General features: G+C 47.8%; 1 protein-coding gene across 1 annotated transcript in view; it reads left to right on the top strand.

Moving 5' to 3' along the window:
• The window catches only part of LOC144479671 (beta-galactosidase-like), a 77,284-nt gene that overhangs the window by 53,409 nt on the left and 2,351 nt on the right, over nt 1-21,524 (top strand). Inside the window, exon 15 of the mRNA XM_078198673.1 lies at nt 2,537-2,764. Within this exon, the coding sequence (XP_078054799.1) occupies nt 2,537-2,764 (228 nt within the window). The remainder of the gene's footprint in view (nt 1-2,536; nt 2,765-21,524) is intronic.

Below are 21,524 nucleotides of genomic sequence, written 5' to 3' on the forward strand. Positions count from 1 at the left end.
GTTGATTGCTGTATGTAAGATCCTGAACAGTAGTGACAAAGTAGACGCGGGAATGATGTTCTCTTTGTGGGTGATTCCAGAACGAGGGAACACTGTTGTAAAATTAGATGTCACCCTCTAGGACAGATATTCTTTCTGTTAGAGGGTTGTGCAACTTTGGAATTCTCTGCTTCAGAAGGTGGTAGAGGCGGGGTTACTGAAGGCAGAGGTAGGTGGATTCTCAGATGAGAGGGGCAAGGGCACAGCAGCTAAATCTGCAAACGGCATAAAAATAGGAATGTATGTTGAGAAGAAGACACATGGAATTTGCAGACGGACATGGATAGGTTGAGTGCACGGGCAAAAATCTGACGGATGAATTATGATGTGGGAAAGTACAAAGTTGTTGACTTTGGCGGGAAGATTAAAAAAGGAGAGTATTACTTAAATGGAAAATCAAAGATTATCAGGTTGGGGGGTGGTGCATGGTGTGGGGGGCGGCGGGGCGGGGAGGCTGTAGATGGGGAATGTGAAACTGAAAACACACCCGCCATGAGCATATTGAGTGGCGGAGCAGGCTTGAAGGGCCAAATGGCCTACTTCTACTCCTATTTCATATGTTCATATATAGGGGGATTGGAACCCACCAGGGACCTCCCAGTGATCCCACATGCTTTAATAGTGAGAGACACTGCTCGGTGAAGCCCTGCTTTAACTCCCTCAATTTTGGGGCAAAAATGTGGCTAAATAAGAGTATTAGAGCAACAATTAATCATTCGATAATGCATTTCACGGAGCTGTGCACTGATAATGAATGAAGAGCTTGTCGTATGAGGAACGGTTGAGGACTCTGGGTCTGTACTCGTTGGAGTTTAGAAGGATGAGGAGGGATCTTATTGAAACTTACAGGTTACTGCGAGGCCTGGATAGAGGGGATGTGGAGAGAATGTTTCCACTAGTAGAAAAAACTAGAACCAGAGGGCACAACCTCAGGCTAAAGAGACGCTCCCTTAAAACAGAGATGAGGAGGAATTTCTTCAGCCAGAGAGTGGTGAATCTGTGGAACTCTTTGCCGCAGAAGGCTGTGGAGGCCAGGTTATTAAGTGCCTTTAAGATGGAAATAGATAGGTTCTTGATTAATAAGGGGATCAGGGGTTATGCGGAAAAGGCAGGGGAATGGGGATGAGAAAAATATCAGCCATGATTGAATGGCGGAGCAGACTCGATGGGTCAAGCGGCCTAATTCTTCTCCTATGTTTTATGGTCTTATAATAAATACTTGACAACTGCTGATGTGGACAAACTATGCTTATTTTTCAGCAGCAATGGGTAAGATTGTTAACAGTAAAGTCGCCATAGTCCCAGATGTCCGTAGGCTGTGACTGGTGGTGATTTAACCTGAGGTTCACGATACCTCAGGCAAGGGGCTAGGCTGAGAAAGCAGGGCCTTCATGAATAACTGCAGCCGGTGCAGGAATTGAACCCACGCAGTTGGCGTCACACTGCATCGCTAACCAGCTGTCCAGCCAACTGGGCTAAACCGACCCCCAGGGTTAACAGCATTAAGGCATTGGGAGGGAAACTGGGCGAGAGGGTGGAGAGAGGGGCTGTAATTTGAGGCGCATGCTACCTCAACGATAATAAAATGGAGACTAACGTGGGAAAATGTGAACTTGCGCACTTTGACGGGAAGAATTGAAAAGCAGCATTATTGAAATGGAGAAAGATTACAGAACTCCGAGATACAGAGGGATCTGGGTACATGAATCAGGAGAAGCTGGTATGCAGGTCCAGCAAGTGATTAGGAAAGCAAATGGAATGTTGCCATTTATTGCATGGGGAACGGAATATAAAAGTAGGGAAGTGTTACTGACTGTAAAAGGGCCTTATTGAGACCACAACTGGAGTATGGGTTCATAAGTTTCTCCAAGAATTTGGCCCAGGATGTGTCCCCCAGTCACACCTGAATCGGTTGATAGAAGGCATGGAACCCATTTATAAGCTGATGCCAAAGGCTAATGGTCATCAGTCAGACGTAGTGACCGGAATTTTACCGCCCTGCACGCCACGGGAATCGGAACGGGCAAAGGGGGAAGACAACGGGCAGGTCCGCTGACCTCGGGCGGGACTTTACGGTTTCGGGACGAGTGAGGCCTTAAAGTCCCGCCCAGTATCTCCATTTCTGACCCTGTTCTCAATACAAGACCCTGTCCATCTTTTTGAGTACTCGGGTCTCTGAGGTTTTTTACGTGGGGTGGCAGGGCAAAGGTACGGCAGGCACCATTACTGAGGACATGAGGAAAGACTTCTCCACCCAGCGGGTGTCTGGAATTGGCCGCCTGGTTTGGTGGTGGAAGCAGAGACCCTCCTCTCATTCTGGAGGTACCTGGATCCGCACCTGAGGTGCCGTAACCTGCACGGCTATGGACCAGGTGCTGCAAGGTGGGATTAGAATGCGTGGCCATTTTCTATTTTTCTGCTGCCGCTGACGTGATGGGCTGAATGGCCTCTTTCCGTTTCTATGAATCTATCTTTCTATTTTGAATCTCCTCCACAGGGACTGATTACTAACCTTACTTTGGCTTCGAATATCCTGACCAACTGGATCATCTACTCGTTAAACATTGATGAGGCTGTGGCAGGTGGCTACCTTAATAACACCCAAAGACTGGCTCCGTCTGCTGAGGTTAATGTTCCGGCATTTTACTTGGGCGCCTTTAAGATTCCAAACGGGATTCCTGACCTCCCGCAAGACACATACCTTAAATTCCCCGGATGGTCAAAGGTAAGCATGAGATCTGAATTCCATTTCAATAGTAGCAACAAACAAAGATGTAAGCTGTATTCAGTAATGAATTAACACTGGAATAGAATGGAATACAACACATTTCAGGCATCGCACTATTGATTCCATCTTCATCCATCCAGTTATCTTCAATCCACTTAAACTAGAGGAATCCCTGACTTCAGAGAATCCCTACAGTGCAGGAGGAAACTATTCAGCCCATTGAGTCTGCACCGACAACAATCCCACCCAGGCCCTATCCCCACAACCCCACATATTTACCCTAGCTAGTCCCCCTTGACACTAAGGGGCAATTTTGCATGGCCAATCCAACTAACCTGCACGTTTTCGGGCTGTGGGAGGAAACCGGAGCACCCGGAGGAAACCCACGCAGACACGGGGAGAACGAGCAAACTCCACACAGACAGTGACCCGAGGCCAGAATTGAACCTGGGTCCCTGGCGCTGTGGAGCAGGCGTGCTAACCACTGTGCCACCATGTCACCCCTTATCACCAATTAGTTTGGCTCCCCTGTCACTGAGTGCCTGTCTAACCAGCTAAAGGCTGATGTGTAGATTTTTAAATATTATTTTCATAGAATAAAGGCACGATGGGCTGAATGCCCACCTCCTGCGCCGTAACGATTCTGTGATCCTGGGATGTGGGTGTTGCTGGCAAGACCCAAGTTGGGACCTGAAAATCCCACCGGACATTTCAGCTAGGCAACCCTTTGTTAGAACAGGAAATGTTTAACCTTTAAGAGGGTTCAGAGGCAGGGAAAGCGGGAGGGAAAAAAGAGAACAAAATCAGGAGGTCTATAAATTATTGCGGGAGGCAGGACAGATTGATTGACAAAGGGATGAGTGTGTAGGGCAAGTAGAGATGGCCATGGGATAAGTAAGGGGACAGCAAATGAATCTGGCGGAGGTGTAAATGAGAAAAGCAAAATCCTTATCAACAGCTGCTGTCCTAAATAACGGAGGCAGAAACTTTGTGCTAAAATTGTTGAGCTCCACGTTAAGTCCAGAAGACAGTAAAGTACCTATTCAAAAGATGGGGTGATGTGCTTCAACCTTCATCGGAACAATATCGGAGGCCAAGGACCAGGGAAGTCAGAGTGAGTATGGAGTGAAGAATCAAAATGACCAGCAACAGAAGCTGTGGCTTGCAGCCCAAGAGGAAATGTTCTGAAAAGTGTCACCCAATGGCCTCCCCATTGTAGAGGAAGCGGTGTGGTGAGCAGCAAGTACAGGATACTCAATTGAAATTGGCACAAGTAAATCAATGTTTTATCTGGAAGGAGTGCTATAGACAGTGGGGCAGGAGGAGGTTTTTTTTAACATAGAATCCCGACAGTGCAGAAGGAGGCCATTTGGCCCATCAGGTCTACACTGACCACAATCCCTCCCAGGCCCTCTCCCCATAACCCCATGCATTTACCCTAGCTAGTCCTCCTGACACTAAAGGGCAATTTAGTATGGCCAATCTACCTAACTTGCACATCTTTGGACTGTGGGAGGTAACTGGAGCACCCGGGGGAAACCCACGCAGACACGGGGAGAACGTGCAAACTCCAAACAGACAGTGACCTAAGCCGGGAATCGAATCCGGGTCCCTGGCGCTGAGAGGCAGCAGTGCTAACCACTGTGCCGCCCCAGGCAGGGCAGGTGCTGCATCACCCAGCAAGGTACCATGTGTAGGGGAGGAGGCGTCAGAAGTGATTGAGGAGGGGACCAAGGTGTCATGGAGGGAACGGTCCCTTTGGAATGCTGAAGGAGAGGGTTTGAGATGGATGCATTTGGTGATGGCATCACATGGGAGCTGGCAGGGGGTGACCCATTGGAGGCTGGCGGGGCCAAAGGTGAGGGCAAGAGGGAACCCTCTGTTAGTTCTGGGCAGGAGGGTAAGAGGTGAGGGCAGAAATGTGGGAATGGAAACAGGATTGGCCGAGGGATCTGCCAACCACGGTGGAGGGGAATCCTCAAGTTGAGGAAAAAGAAAGACAGCTTGGAAGCTCTGGTATGGAAGGTGGCATCATTGGAACAGCAGGAGTTTTTGCCTCCATTATTGTAAAAGAAAGTCCTGCCATGTCCTGATCATTCTTTGTGTATTGAAGTGCTTCCAGGTATAGAAACTAGAAGCAGGGGCAGGCCAGTCAGCCCTTCGAGCCTGTTCCGCCAAGTCTTACACTTTCAGTCCGTGTCCTCAACTCAATTTAATTTTCTGGATTTACCTTTTTTGTAGAAATCAGTTCTTTGTAAATCCCTAAGATTAACTCCAATGCACCTTGGGCAGAATTTTCTCAAAACAATTCCAAGTGTTGAACGGGTGAGGAAATGGTAGGTTTCCTTGCCGTTTTTTTTATCAGCAAGCTAAGTAATCTGAATTTATGGCACTCTGCACAATGCAGAGGTCGTAATGCGATTCTTGCCAGTAGTGGGGGTGGAGCCTCAGCTCATCTGTAAAGCCGGCTGCTGAGCTATACAGGCACCATTGCGCAGGCGTCCCGATCTCCCAGTGTGCTTCTGGGCGCGAGGCTGATTTTGCCGGCAAAACGGGACCGGCAAGATCTCGAGAGGTGAGAAACCGGGCGCGAACCCGGTTTTGCGCCTCTCGCCCTATTTTAGAATGGTGAGCCGGTAAGGTCATTCCCCTTATTTCAAGATTAAGATGAGCGTGTTTCTTAAGTTTGAACACTTTGATGTTTCCCTTGTATATGCAGTACTTGAATTGTCTATTGTCTGACAAGAGCACGATGTGGTTTGATTATAGGGGTGGTTGGGATTGTTGGAAATAAAGACAATACTGGAGTATCAAACAATTGAACTGTAAATATGAAATGATTTATTGGGATGAGAAATTGGAGAGGGATGGTCATCAATGCCCAGATGTTAAAAAAAAACAATCACGCCTCTATTTCGTGGTGGCTTCGATTAGAAACATAGAAGATGGGAGCAGGAGGAAGCCATTTGGCCCTTCGAGCCTGATCCGCCATTCATCATGATCATGGCTGATCATCCAACTCAATAGCCTAATCCTGCTTTCTCCCCATAACCTTTGATCCCTTTTGCCCTAAATGCTATATCCAACCGTCTCTTGAATGCATGCAATGTTTTGGCATCAACTATTTCCTGTGGTAATGAATTCCACAGGCTCACCACTCTTTGGGTGAAGAAATGTTTCCTCATCTCCGTCCTAAATGGTCTACCCTGAATCCTCAGACTGTGACCCCTGGTTCTGGGCTCCCTCACCGTTGGGAATATCCTCCCTGCATCTACCCTGTCTAGTCCTGTTAGAATTTTATAAGTCTCTATGAGATTCCCCCTCATTCGTCTGAACTCCAGTGAAAACAATGCTCACCTGGTCAATCTCTCCTCATACATCAGTCCCGCCATTCCCAGAATCAGCCTGGTAAACCTTCGCTGCACTCCCTCGAGAGCAGGAACATTCTTCCTCAGAAAAGGAGAACGAAACTGCACAAACCTCCAGGTCCAGTTTGATGTTGAACATCAAACCCCTTTGTACAGCGTTGCCCATTTCCAAGGAGTGACGATCCCATTACCTTTCCGTTAAAGAAATAAGTTCACTGACATCTGAATCTAATTGTTCATGTTTCAGCTCCAATCCAGGATTTAAGCATCTTTAATTTAAAGGCAGCAGTTTCTGCCCTTTACTAAACTGTTATTTTTTTTATTCATTCGTGGGACATGTGTGTCGCTGGCTGGCCAGCATTTATTGCCCATCCCTAGTGGCCCGAGGGCAGTTGAGAGTCAACCACATTGCTGTGGCTCTGGAGTCACATGTAGGCCAGACCAGGTAGGATCGGCAGATTTCCTTCCCTAAAGGACATTAGTGAACCAGATGGGTTTTTCCGACAATCGACAATGGTTTCATTGTCAGCAGTAGATTCTTAATTCCAGATTTTTTTTTATTGAATTCAAATTCCACCAGCTGCCGTGGTGGGATTGGAATCCGGGTCCCCAGAACTTTAGCTGAGTTTCTGGATTAACAATCTAGCGATAATACCACTAGACCATCGCCTCCCCCTTAAAATGTTTTTGAGGTTATTTTTTTTTAAAAGCAGAATACGCTGGAAGTGCTCAGCTGCCCGGGCAGCGTCTGTGGAGAGAGAAGCAGAGTTAACAGTTCAGGCCTGCGCCTGGCATCAAATGTCTTTATTTCAGATTTCCAGCACCTGCAGTATTTTGCTTTTGTATTTAATGTCCTTGAGTGAGTGGGGGACCTCCACAATGGCGCAGTTCCTACAGGATGTTGCACGGGGGGAGCACGGGTTTTTTGCGATGGTACATGAGCTCCAATTTCACCAGGGGGTGAATGCATGTCAGCGAAGATATGCTGTGACTGACAAGACGAGCTTCTCAGTACCTTGCCGTACAGCCCGCGACTCTGAGATAGCAGCACGCTGCTACAGAGCTGAGCTTTTCAATCTGTATACCATACAGCGCAGAAGGAGGCCATTCGGCCCATCGAGCCTGCACTGACCACAATCCCACCCAGGACCCATCCCCATAACCCCATTTACTCTAGCCAGTCCCCCTGACACTAAGGGGCAATTTAGCCCGGCCAATCAACCTAACCTGCACATCTTTGGGAGGAAACCGGAGCACCCAGAGGAAACCCACACAGACACGGGGAGAATGTGCAAAACTCCACACAGACAGTGACTCGAGGCTGGAATTGAACCCAGGGTCCCTGGCGCTGTGAGGCAGCAGTGCTAACCACTGTGCCACCGTGCCGCCCTAAACTATGTTTAACAACAAGGCAGTTGCCTTCCCCGCATCGATGGCGTGCTCTCTGTTTTGTTGATCAGATGTAATCATTTCTAACGTTTAACGATGAGCTGTAACATAAAATAGCGATTAAGTTTCCCTTTTTTAGGCAGTTTAGGCTCAATGGGCTTCTCTTTGGCTAAGTTTGGATGTTTGGTGTTCGAGTGAGTTTCCCGTTAATAGTAAAGAGAACAGTAGAAAGTTCTGACTCAAAGTACCAAGTTTAATGACCGGTAGAGGAAAATTGTGACAAGATTTTTACAGTGGGGCAGAAATGTACAGATGCTATCACTGCTGCGCCTTCAAGGTGCTGGGACAGATAACAGGCTTACTGCTGATTTAGTTGACAAGGTTTGTGGCTGTTTTGAGGTTCTGCTGTGTTTGGGAAAGTTGACGCCCTCCTTTGCTGTGGCAGTTTCAATGTTTCATCATTGCATTCCCTGCGGGTTTTTGTCTGTCTGCACTGCTTGACAGTGGGGCTGCAGACGGAAACTTTCAAATCCATAACTCCTTTTTTTTTCAGGTTCGTAGGAATCCAGGAGCTGCTTAGCTTCAGGCGTTATTTATTCGGCCTCTGTGCATTTCATGAACGTTCATTGTGGTAGAGGAAAGATACTTACATTTATGAAGCATTTTTCCATGCCCCCCCCCCCCCGCCAAATGTCTCAAAGCATTTCCAGATCAATGAATTCCTTTTAAAGTTTAGTTTTGCTGTGGTAAAATACAACGTTCAATTTTAACACTAAGTTTCACAAATAGCAAGGTAAAGACGGACCGGTCAGTCTATTTTTGGTGATTGTGGTCAGGATGTTTTGCTGTTCTTCAAATAGTGTCAATCTTGTTTTTTGCTTCACTCTGAGCAGACAGGCAGGCACGGCTTTGTCTGCCAATGTCGCAAAGCGTGGCTGCCCCGATGCTAAGTCTTTGACCGGCTTCTGTACTCGGGTCTTGTAGCGCCACGCTTGCATCAATGGACTGTGATTCAAAGCAGGAAGTGGTGACACTTTCTATGTTTCTATCGATGTCGCTCTTGGAGTTAAAGGGATCGAGCAATATAGGGGGAAAGCACGACCAGGAGGTTGAATTTGATGATCAGCCATGATCAAAATGAATGGCGGAGCAGGCTCGAAGGGCCGAATGGCCTCCTCCTGCTTCTAGTTTCCATGTTTAAGTATAGCACGATTCTAGGTAAGGCACCGATTTTTCTCTGTCCCGCCATTGAGCATTGCCTGGGGCAGACAGCAGGGAGGGATATTGGGCAGTGCATTACATCCAGGTCCCCAAGGTGTGACGCTGTACGGGGAATTTTATGGTGGCGGCAGGGGTCTCACCTACTGGTTGGCGGGTCAGAGAGAGACCCGCTTTGCCTCCTTTGGTTGCCGCCAAATCGCGGACCACTCAGGCACGCAACAGGCCACCAGCGAGTTCTCTACAGGGTCGAGGCTGCAGGGCCAGGGGAAGTCCCACCCACTGAGAGCAGCCGGCCAATCCGAGGCTGGCAGTTCTCCTTTGCTCAGTAGCAGTGCCCAGGGTCGAGGAGTGACCCAGGCCAGTGGTCAGTGATGGCAGGAGAGGCCTTTGGGGATTGAGGGAGGCGGGGGGTGATCACAGTGGAGGGGCAGTTGGGATGTCAGGACAGGGGGCTGGCACTCGGTGCCCAACCCCTCCCCCAACCCCACACACACACTCCCTGATGCTAGATCCCTCCAAGAAGCACAGAGTGTGAGGGACCCCCAGGAAACCACCAGCAACTCACACGGGATTGCCTGTCGTGCACCCTACTTGAGGGCCACAATTGGTGGTGGGGATGGGAAGGGCCTGCTCTTCCCACCATGGGCTTAACCAGGGTGGAGGTGGGAAGATAGTGAGATCTCCAACCACCATTATTCTAACCCGTTAAGCTCCACAGGGAAAGGCACAAAACAGCGGAAATAGAACCTGGAGCGTAATCAGTCCTAAAAAAAACTCAGCCAATGGCCATGGGAACAAAGAGACTGAAGAAGGCCTCCAACTGGAGCTCGTATAGACGTTCTAGCTTTCTTCAGTATTTTGCACAAAGTAATATTTTTGGGTTGACAGCTATAGTTCCAAATATCCGGGGAGAGGAAAAGACAAATGTCAGCAACCCGGTTGATGCAGGAAATCTGCCTCGGCCGTAAATCAAAGTGGGAATTCTGCAACGTGGTTATGAAGCTGTGTTAAAACACCCCTTGTTCCTGTCGCCTGATCTGGAAACAAAGCCAGCAACACGGACGAGACCTGTGCCGCCACCATAAAATTCCCCCCTACAGCGTCACACCTTGGGGACCTGGATGTCATGCACTGCCCAATGTCCCTCCCTGCTGTCCACACCAGGCAATGCTCAATGGTGGAACAGAGAAAAACTGGCGCCTTACCTAGCACCGCGATAGACTTAAACATAGAAACTAGAAGCTGGAGGAGGCCTTTCTGCCCTTCGAGCCTGCTCTGCCTTCAATTAACTAAACATTGCTTTTTCACCAATGCTGCTTTAGCTGAGAGGGAAAATAAAGAAAATATTTGCATTAAATATAACACCTTTCACGGCCTCCAGATGGCCTAGTTGACGCACAGCAAGATCCCACAAGGACCGGCACATCTGTATTAGAAACAGAGAAAAAACTACAGCACAAACAGGCCCTTCGGCCCACAAGTTGTGCCGCACACATCCCTACCTTCTAGACCTACCTATAACCCTCCATCCTATTAAGCTCTATGTACTCATCCAGGAGTCTCTTCAAAGACCCTATTGAGTTCGCCTCCACCACCACTGACGGGTAGCCGATTCCACTCACCCACCACCCTCTGTGTGAAAAACTTACCCCTAACATCTCCCCTGTACCTACCCCCTAGCACCTTAAACCTGTGTCCTCTCGTAGCAGACATTTCCACCCTGGGAAAAAGCCTCTGAGAGTCCACCCGATCTATGCCTCTCAACATCTTATACACCTCTATTAGGTCTCCTCTCATCCTTCGTCTCTCCAAGGAGAAAAGACCGAGCTCCCTCAGCCTATCCTCATAAGGTATGCCACTCAATCCAGGCAACATCCTTGTAAATCTCCTCTGCACCCTTTCAATCTTTTCCACATCCTTCCTATAGTGAGGCGACCAGAACTGAGCACAGTACTCCAAGTGGGGTCTGACGAGGGTCTTATATAGCTGCATCATTATCCCCGGACTCCTAAACTCAATCCCTCGATTGATAAAGGCCAGCACACCATGCGCCTACTTAACCACCTCCTCCACCTGTGGGGCCGATTTCAGAGTCCTATGGTGGTGTTGGGTGGAGACACAAATATAGCCCAGGACGGCCCTACTCTTCCTCGTCTTTGGTCAATAGGTCTTTTCATAGAATCATAGAATCCCTACAGTGCAGAAGGAGGCCATTCAGCCCATCAAGTCTGCACTGACCACAAACCCACCCAGGCCCTATTCCCGTAACCCCACATGTTTACCCGGTTAACCCCCTGACACTAGGGTCAATTTAGCATGGCCAATCAACCTAACCTGCACATCTTGCCGGAGAGGTAGGACATTAAAGCCTTGATTTAACATCTCAGCTAAAACAGCACCTGCGGCCCTAAGGTGTCAGCCTTGATTTGTGCTCTGGCAAGGAACTTGAACCCCACACTTCTGACTCAGATGTGTGAATGTCTGGCCACTGAGGCCAGTTGACAGATGAATAGCAGGTGAAGCAACCATCCAGCGGTGTACCCTTGTGTGTCTGGGCTATTTGCACTGGAGCAGAGATTGAATAGAGGATTTTAAATTTAGGAAGAGCTTTGATGTTGTGAATGAGGTGAAACCATTTCCCTGTGATTGGGGGGTGGGGGGCACCACCCTAAAGGGCTATTCGATTTTAAATTGTCACTGAGAGTGAGGTTAGTTTTTTAAAAAGGGATTGTTGGGATATCGATCGTGAGAGAGAGAATGTGATTGAAGTAGAAACCATAACATTTTCAAAGGACAAACAGATGATTATTAGAATTAGGAGACCTAGAGATTTGGGGAGCCATAGGGGCATCACGGTGGCACGGTAGTTAGCACTGCTGCCTCACAGCGCCAGGGACCCGGGTTCGATTCCCGGCTCGGGCCGCTGTCTGTGTGGAGTTTACATGTTCTCCCCACGTCTGCGTGGGTTTTCTCCGGGTGTTCCGGTTTCCTCCCACAGTCCAAAGATGTGCAGGTTAGGTGAATTGGCCATGCTGAATTCATAGAATCATAGAACCATACAGCGCAGAAGAGGCCCTTCGACCCATCGAGTCAGCACCGACACATTAGAAACACCTGAACTCCCACCTAGTTCCACCTGCCAGCACTTGGCCCAAAGCCCTGAATGGTAGGATGTGCCAACTGTTCATGCAGATACTTTTTAAAAGGTGTGAGGCAACCCGCCTCTACCACCCTCCCAGGCAGCGCATTCCAGACCACCCTCTGGGTAAAAACGTTTTTCCTCACGTTCCCTCCTAAACGTCCTGCCCCTTAGTGTCTCAGGATATGTAGGTTAACGGGATTAGCCATGGTTATGGGTTATGGGGATAGTGAGGGATAAGCCTTTATAAGATGCTCTGTCAGAGACTCGGTGCAGACTCGATGGGCCAAGCGGCCTCCTTCTGCACTGTAAGGATTCTATATCTTAGGATTATAGTAGAGATGGTCTAGCAGAAAGCCGGAAGGGATGGACACAATCCCATGCTGTTGCTTCTGGAGCCACGCCCAAGGGTGGCATTGGCAATGTGCTGCAATGGTTTGCAGTTGCCTTCTGCAGGTTCTGGCTGACCAGGAGACTCTCCCACTCCTACTGCCTGCCACAGGCATGTTGGAAGGGTTTATAAGTTGATACTCAACACACCTTCCTTGTCCGTCAAGTCCTGGAGTGGGAATCGAACCCAGAGCTTTGAGTTCGGAAAGACAGGGACATGACTCATTGCACCATAAGAGCTCTTGTCCTCCTATCAATGTGCCTCCTGCGCACTTTTAAATTGCTTCGTTAAGCCCCCCTCATTGATCAGGCTGTCTCACTCTTCCTTCAGTTAAACCCACTACCCCCTAATGCTGCTTTCTGAAAAAAAAGCCCTTAGTTCTTCTTCTTGAGTGTAAGATAGCATGAAAAAAAATCATTTCGTTAAAAAAGAGGGCTTGTGATGTTTTTTAAATACTTGGAAATAAATCTGACACCATCTCACCAACTCAAAATATTCAGGTTTCACGCATGTCTGCAAGGTAACACCTTCTATTTCTACAATTCAGCTCTTACTCAGTCATGGCACAAAGCAGACTAATATCATAAAACAACATTCTTGGTGTGACGTGGTGTCTGCTAACTTTTACTCTTGACTTGACTGATCATTAAGTTAGCGAATAAGCAATCAGTTAGCTGGTGAAACTATAATTCCTGTAGTTTGACTTGCTTCGGTTGTTCATTCAAATTGAGGTGCAGAAGGTGGACATGCAAAAAAAAAAAATCGCAGTGGTTTATAACTTCTCATTGTTTGTACAAATACAGACTTATCGCTTTTTATATCCAGTAGATAAATCTGCTCTTGCATCCTCTTGTCTCACCACCTGTTGTGCAAATATCTAGAATTAAGAATCTACTGATGACCATGAACCCATTATCGATTGTCGGAAAAACCCATCTGGTTCACTGATGTCCTTTAGGGAAGAAAATCTGTCGTCCTTACCTGGTCTGGCCTACATGTGACTCCAGAGCCACAACAATGTGGTTGACTCTCAATTGCCCTCCAAGGGCAACTAGGGATGGGTAATAAACGCTGGCCCCACCAGCGACGCCCATGTCACACAAATGGATTAAAAAAAAGACTTCCAATAGTCTTTTTTTAACACATGCAGAAACCCCCTTAAATAAATGGAAATGAATTTTAAAATAGAGTTGCAGTTCATATCATGGACTTGCCGTGTTGTCAACTCCTGTTCAATATGTCGCCATCCTGTGTAATCCTTCACTTTGTTTAGTGACAAGAGGGCAGGGGATCTGGGGGGGGCGCGGAGGGGGCTATGAAAGGCCGTGGGGGGGTGGGTGGGACTATATGTTGGCCTAATGCCAGCTGACTGTTTCACAATGTTTACTGCGCGTACTGAGAATTCTGTAAGGATAATGTAATAATTGTGATTGCTATTGCATGTCAAGAAGAGGTTGGCACAGAGAAGTTAACGCTCAATGTTTATGTAAGCTTATTTGTTGCTTGAGCATGGTGTTGGCAATTAAGAATTTGGCTGGAAGAGTGAAGATTAGAATTACACCGGCACTTAGAGGTTTCAGCAATAATAAACGCTTGATTTTTCTCTTCCTCTCTCCTCCTGTGTTTGACTCCATCATTATCTCAGGACAGGGGCATCGCTTGCAAGCAGCCTGCGTGCTGAGATTACATTTGGAGTGGGCATGCGTGCCCAAAGTTGGCTGAGGAAAATGAATCCAGAAAGGAGGGCACAAAATAGCTGCCACTTTTGACACCTTTCTGTCACTGTCTGTCCCACAGATAACCCCACGCTGGCATCCGAAATGGAACACTTGCGGCACGGTAGCACAGTGGTTAGCACTGCTGCTTCACAGCTCCAGGGACCTGAGTTCGATTCCCGGCTCGGGTCACTGTCTGTGTGGAGTTTGCACATTCTCCTCATGTCTGCATGGGTTTCTTCCGGGTGCTCCTGTTTCCTCCCACAGTCCAAAGATGTGCGGGTTAGGTTGATTGGCCATGCTAAAATTGCCCCTTAGTGTCCTGAGATGTGTAGGTTCGAGGTATTAGTGGGTAAAATATGTAGAGATATGGCGGTCGGGCCTGGGTGGGATTGTGGTCGGTGCAGACTCGATGGGCCGAATGGCCTCTTCCTGCACTGTAGGGTTTCTATGATTTCTATGATCCTTAGGAGGTGGAAGGAGTCTTTGGGTCAGATCTTTGTGGAGTCGGAAGAACTCTGTACAGCTCCAGTATAACCTCCCTGCTCTTCTACTCTATGATGTGGAGATGCCGGCGTTGGACTGGGGTAAGCACAGTAAGAAGTCTCACAACACCAGGTTAAAGTCCAACAGGTTTATTTGGTAGCAAATACCATAAGCTTTCGGAGCACAGCTCCTTCGTCAGATGGAGTGGATATCTGTTCTCAAGCAGTGCAAACAGACACAGAAATCAAATTACAGAATACTGATTAGAATGCAAATCTCTACAGCCAGCCAGGTCTTAAATGTACAGACAATGTGGTTGGAGGGAGCATTCAACACAGGTTAAAGAGATGTGTATTGTCTCCAGACAGAACAGCTAGTGAAATTCTGCAAGTCCAGGAGGCAAGCTGTGGGAGTTACTGATAATGTGACATAAATCCAACATCCCGGTTTAGCCGTCCTCATGTGTGCGGAACTTGGCTATCAGTTTCTGCTCAGTGACTCTGCGCTGTCGTGTGTCGTGAAGGCCTTGGAGAACGCTTATCTGAAGATCCAAGGCTGAATGCCCGTGACTGCTACTTCGTATAGAGGCAAATACGAAGTATACGAAATAATTCTACTCTATGCCATGGCTAATAAAAGCAAGTGTCCCATATGCCTCTGAATTACCCTATTCACCTTGTCTGCCGACTTCAGGGATCTGGGAATAAGTACTTCAAGATCTATCTGTTCCTTGGAGCTTCCCAGTGTCCTGCCGTTCATTAAATATTCATTGAGTGGCTCATATAATCCTCTCATCTGTGAATTCCAACATTCCATATATATTGAGATAAACACTGTTATTGTAGCAAAGCTTGCTGAGATACAGTTTTGTCGTAACTGTTGCTCCTTGCTCATTTGTTTAAACTCTATATAAAAGTTGGGGCTGGTCTTAAAAGGCAGGTTTAGTGGTCTTCTCCAAAGTTCCACAGTCCGTGATCCCATCCCATTAAGTCAACATCATGCCCTCCTGTGCTGATACCGTTTGGAGATTGAAGGGAGCAAGGGGAGGGCACCTCAGTTATTTGGACTGGCAGACACCCTTGTCACCCCCCCAATCGTATGACCACTGCCGCAGACCTCCATGACACATTTCCAATGCTGGAATTGAACTGTACTCCCACCGTCCCCTGCATTAGTGAGGAAAGGTCCACCGGAGGACTGGACCTTTTCTCGCTAATGCATCCTCCTGGGAGGGTTTGGGCATTCCAGCTTCCAGCACCATGCTGAGTCCGGACTGAGCCTAAGCGCCAGGAATTCCTGGCAGAGGGACTCCCAATCACATTACCACAGAAAATGTTGTGCCGGCGTTAGGAGAATTCATATCAGTTTATGGAAATGGCGGAGGGAAATTGCCACTGTGGTTTGTGCATGTGACTCATCCCAATTAGTGTCGGGGGATTAGCAAGGCAAATACGAAGGGTTGCGGGGATGGGGCCTGGGTGGGGCTGTTGACGGTGAAGGCTCGATGGGCCAACTGGCTTCCTTCTGCACTGTAGGGATTCTATGATAAGTTGTTGTTTATTGAGCGCCCTGCTGGATTTTGCGTTAATATTGGAAGTCCATTGACTGAGAGCACCGGAGATGTGTAATAGAGCGTGAGACTCGGTATTCTCCCATTACTCAAAAGAAGGATGAGAAAGATTGCCAAGGCCATATGTTCTTGGGGGTTGAGTGTCTAGAAAGTCTTTTCAAAAGGTCACAGTCAGTACAATTGACTCATTTGTGCCCTTTACTTGTTCAGATTATATACTCAGTTCTGGGGGAAGTCCTGGGATTTAAATTTAAAGCAGCCAAGTTACGGAGAATTATCAGCTAAAAAAATGCTTCATTGCAGACGACTTGGGGTTGGTGCTAACTTGTGACTCCACCATGACAGGTGGAAGAAAAGGTCTGAGGGGAGATTAAAAATATAAAATTAAGAAAAGCAACCTGTTGCCAGCCTTGGAGTAGAGGATCACCCGGTGTGTTGATATCCAACTCTCGAGATTGCAACATTTAACTCAGAGCTCCACAGTTCATTTGGGGGTCTGAGAGTGATGGGAAGGAGTGGGGGTGATGGGGGGTTTGGGTCACTAATTTAAATTTAATGGCGGCGAACCTTGGAAAAGTTGGCAGCTGAATAGTGACAGGAACAACCAACTAAGTTTTTGGTAGCAATGCCTCTGATCCGGGAGGAGTACAAGTACTGGACCGGTGGGGGGGTGGTTTGGGAAACACTCCCTAAGCAATCCTCCCACCAATCATAGTCCCTCCTCACCATTGTGACATTCTGTATCTATCCCAACCTTATCCCTCCCCGTGCCAAGATTGGCCTGAAGTGGCTCAAAGTTTACCTGAATTATGGGCAGCAAGGTGACACAGTGGTTAGCGCTGCTGCCTCACAGCTCCAGGAAGCCAGGTTCAATTCCAGCCTCGGAAACCTGTCTGTGTAGAGTTGGTAAGTTCTCCCCATGTCTGCATGGGTTTCCTCCGGGTACTCCAGTTTCCTCCCACACTCCAAAGATGTGCCAGTTAGATGGATTGACCATGGTAAATGTGCGGAGTTACTGTGGTGGGGAGGGGGTGTGGGCCTGGGTAAGATGCTCTTTCGGATAGTCGATGGGCTGAGTGGCCTACTTCTGCACTGCAAGGATTCTGTGGCTCTATGGAGGCATCTCACTAGGCTCTGGTTTTGGCTGCCAGCTTTGTTCACAGTTCAGACTACAAGCAGACTCCGTAAGAAGTCTGTACGCTCTTTCTGAAGCACCAACCACAGATCAGCTGCCCCTCAATTCGGCCATCCCCAGCAACAAAGCAGCCAGAGGGGGTTTAACCCAAGCAGCCAAGTGAGGCTGCTATGGAAGACATTAAAGATCAAGGAAGGAGATGCCAGCCTGGGGAGCCAGAGGGAGGAGGAACTGGAGGGAGGGGAGGTGGGACTGGAAGGTGGGACTGGAAGATCCTGCCAGCAGGAAAGGCCCTAAAATCCCACCTGTTGGTCTCTCCTTCACTGCATGGTGGAGAGAAGGCTGCAACTCCCAGAGGACTCTGCAGCCAAAGCAGATGGGGCAGGGAGAAGGGGGTGGAAGAGGGGGGGCGGAGGGGGCGGGTGCTGCTGGGAGAGCGGTGGATGTGATTTGTCACAAATGAAATGCCAGAGGTTGAGGTAAAGGGTGAGAGTAGTGGATGTTGGCATCCTTACCCAATTCAGAAAGGAACCTGTCTCTGTGTCTGCCTTTAGCCCCTTGCTGCTGATCCCACCAAATTTATGGTGGTGTGAATTGGCACTTTGGCCAGTGGTACCCGCAACCAGACAAAGCCACGGTGCGCACCATGAATGGCAAATCAATACAAGACATTTCTGTCAGGATCATGCCATATTTTTATAGCACGATTCACATCTTCAGATTGTCACATCCAGATCTTTGCAGCCAATGGATTAGGTTGGGTTAGTGGTGACAGTCACATTGCAGGTCAGAACAGCAGCCGAGATCTGTCCAGCTTGTTCCTACAAATCGTGCTGCAGTTATTTGGGTGGCATTGTCCAAAGGTGGATTATTAACCAGGAATATAGAAATAAAATAAAGTAAAGTTAAAGTTTATTTATTAGTCACAAGTAGGCATACATTAACACTGCAATGAAGTTACTGTGAGAATCCCCTAGTAGCCACACTCCGGCGCCTGTTCGGGTACACTGAGGGAACATTTAGCATGGCCAATGCAACTAACCAGCACGTCTTTTGGATTGTGGGAGGAAACTGGAGCACCCGGAGGAAACCCACGCAGACACGGAGAGAATGTGCAAATTCCACACAGACAGTGACCCAAGCCGGGAATCGAACCCGGGTCCCTGGCGCTGTGAGGCAGCAGTGCGAACCACCGTGCCAGCCCCTCTTAAGATATCTTAATACTCTTAAGATACCATTTGCCTTCACCCAAGCAGGAGGTCCGAGCCTCAATTTCAATCACATTTAGTGGGTAACTTTTGATTTGATTTGATATCATTTTAGTTAAGTCGGGCAGCATGGTCGGTGCAGGTTTGGAGGGCTGAGGAGTCTGTTCCTGTGCTGTAATTTTCTTTGTTCTTTATTATTGTCACACGTATTAGTATACAGTGAAAAGTATTGTTTCTTGCACACTATACAAAGCATACCGTACATAGAGAAGGAAAGGAGAGAGTGCAGAATGTAGTGGTACAGTCATAGCAGAGAAGAAGCTGTTCTTGAGTTGGCTAGCGTCCTCAGACTTTTATATCTTCTGTTATGAGGCAGATTGGTCTGTAAACAGAAAAGTAGCACTGGGTTGTTGTCAGTTTATACAGAGTCTTTATTGACAGCTAAACCCATCCATTGTGTGTGATTAAATGATTAGGGAGCTACACAGTGTTGCAAGAGTGGTCTTTCAAGTGAGTGTGAAGCCGTGAAATTGCGGTCCGATGCCATAAACAAAGGAATTGGTTTGATTGAGTGATTTTTGTTGGATGTTTGGTGTAGGACACTTTTGGTTCACCTTATCCGCATAGTCCTCCACAGATCTGAAAGCTTGTTGCTGTTCTATTTCTGAACTGTGTCCATGTCGCCACCCTCGGTGACCTTGCATAAGGAGAAGTGCGTTGCTAACCCAACGATGCCTAGAAGGTAAAAATATCAAAGATTGCAGCTATGGCCACCTTCACTGCCGATGGCAATGCGGTATTTACCCTGCTCTGAGATTGGAGTTGCGGCTGCAGCAATTGGCCGATTTCAGTGTCAACATCCTTCGTGAAGCTCAGACATCACTAATATTGGTTGTTGCTGTACAGGCAGGGAGAATGTTCCATCAACACCCTGGCAGATATAGTCTGCTGTTGAGAATCCCTTCTCCTCCCTCTTCCAGCAACTTGTCCCACTTTGCGTGGCCTCTGCTCATTATCGGAATATAAGAACACTATTGGAAGAAATGGGCAAAACTGAAAAAGAGGAATAAGCATGGTAATAAAGAACGTGATAAGACAGTAGAAAGAAAATCGAGGCTGAGAAGCAGTTTGGACAGACGAGCTGAGAAATATCAAGGGACAGAAATTATTTACATGTTCTCTAACAGTGGTTCCAGAGTGGAGCAGAGAATAATCAGAAAACAAAACAAACTATGCAGATATAAGGGGAAGTTGGTTAAGGTAGGTTGTGAAACTGTTAAAAGATATGATGGTGCATATGATGGGACCTGGGTGTGCAAGTCCACAGATCCTTGAAGGTGACGTCACAGGTGGAGAAGGTGGTGAAGAAGGCATATGGCATGCTTGCCTTTATAGGATGGGGCATTGAGTATAAAAGTTGGGGTCTGATGTTGCAGATGTATAGAACGTTGGTTCGGCCGCATTTGGAATACTGCGTCCAGTTCTGGTCGCCACACTACCAGAAAGACGTGGAGGCTTTGGAGAGAGTACAGAGGAGGTTTACCAGGATGTTGCCTGGTATGGAGGGGCTTAGTTATGAGGAGAGACTGGGTAAACTGGGGTTGTTCTCCCTGGAAAGACGGAGGATGAGGGGCGACCTAATAGAGGTGTATAAAATTATGAAAGGCATAGATAGGGTGAACGGTGGGAAGCTTTTCCCCAGGTCGGTGGTGACGTTCACGAGGGGTCATAGGTTCAAGGTGAAGGGGGGGAGGTTTAACACAAATATCAGAAGGACATACCAGAGGGTGGTGGGGGCCTGGAATGCGCTGCCAGGCAAGGTGGTGGAGGCGGACACACTGGGAACGTTTAAGACCTATCTAGACAGCCATATGAAAGGAGTGGGAATGGAGGGATACAAAAGAATGGTCTAGTTTGGACCGGGGAGCGGCACGGGCTTGGAGGGCCGAAGGGCCTGTTCCTGTGCTGTATTGTTCTTTGTTCTTTGTTCTATAACAATGGTTAGTATTTAAAGAATTAATACATAATCTGCATCATTTTAAGACACAAAAAACCCATTGAAAATGTGACCTAGCTAATGGGAAGAGATGAAAATGTCATATTAGATCAAAGGAAGAGACTTGTATAGTTGCCCCCCAAAAAGAGTAGAAAGCTGGGAATTGGAAGGAGCTTAGAATTCAGTAAATGAGGACTAATGTAAAGAATAAAGAGAAAAGGAATAGGGAATAGACGAGGAAGAGACACAAAAACAGAGTGTAAATGTTTCTGTGAATTCGGAAGAAATTAGTAAAGTAAATGTGAATGTAATTCTAATGGAGAATAAGGAAATGGCAGAGACTTTGAGGCTGCTGTAACCTGTCTAATTCAGGGCAGGTTTCCTTCCAAGGTTCTGCCCTTGACATCTCCATTTTAATGCTGAAATTTTCTGGCTCTTTCCACCGGTGAGATCTTCCAGTCCTGCTGATGGTGACCCCCTGCGGCGCATTCCCTTTCAGGCGAGGGTGCGGGGCACGCAAAACCCCATAGACACCAGCGGGACTGGAAGATCCCACCGCCAGCCAATGGTGAGCACCTCTGTCACTGGAAATTATGACATGGTGGGCAGAAAATCCCACTCTAAGGCCGGAATTCTCTGACCTCGCCTGCAGCTGGGATTCTCCAGTCCCGCTGCAGTGAGTGGAGTTTTTGCTCAGCGCCATAATTCTCCATTCTCGCAGGCAGCAGTAGCGGGGCAGACGAGACCTTTTTATTTATCCATTCGTGGGACATGGACATCGCTGGCTGGCCAGCATTTATTGCCCATCCCTAGTTGCCCTTGGCTGGGCCATTTCAGAGGGCAGTTGAGAGTCAACCACATTGCTGTGGCTCTGGAGTCACATGTAGACTAGACCAGGTAAGGATGGCAGATCTCCTTCCCTAAAGGACATTAGTAAACCAGATGAGGTGTTGGGACAATCGACAATAGTTTCATGGCCATCAGTAGATTCTCAATTCCAGATTTCTTTTTTATTGAATTCAAATTCCACCATCTGCCATGGCGGGATTTGAACCCAGGTCCCCAGCTGATTATTCTGCATTAATAGTCTATCCAGCGAAAATACCACTAGGCCATTGTCTCCCTGGAATCCTGGCCTA

This window comes from Mustelus asterias, chromosome 2, assembly GCF_964213995.1.
Source record: "Mustelus asterias chromosome 2, sMusAst1.hap1.1, whole genome shotgun sequence".
NCBI lineage: Eukaryota > Metazoa > Chordata > Chondrichthyes > Carcharhiniformes > Triakidae > Mustelus > Mustelus asterias.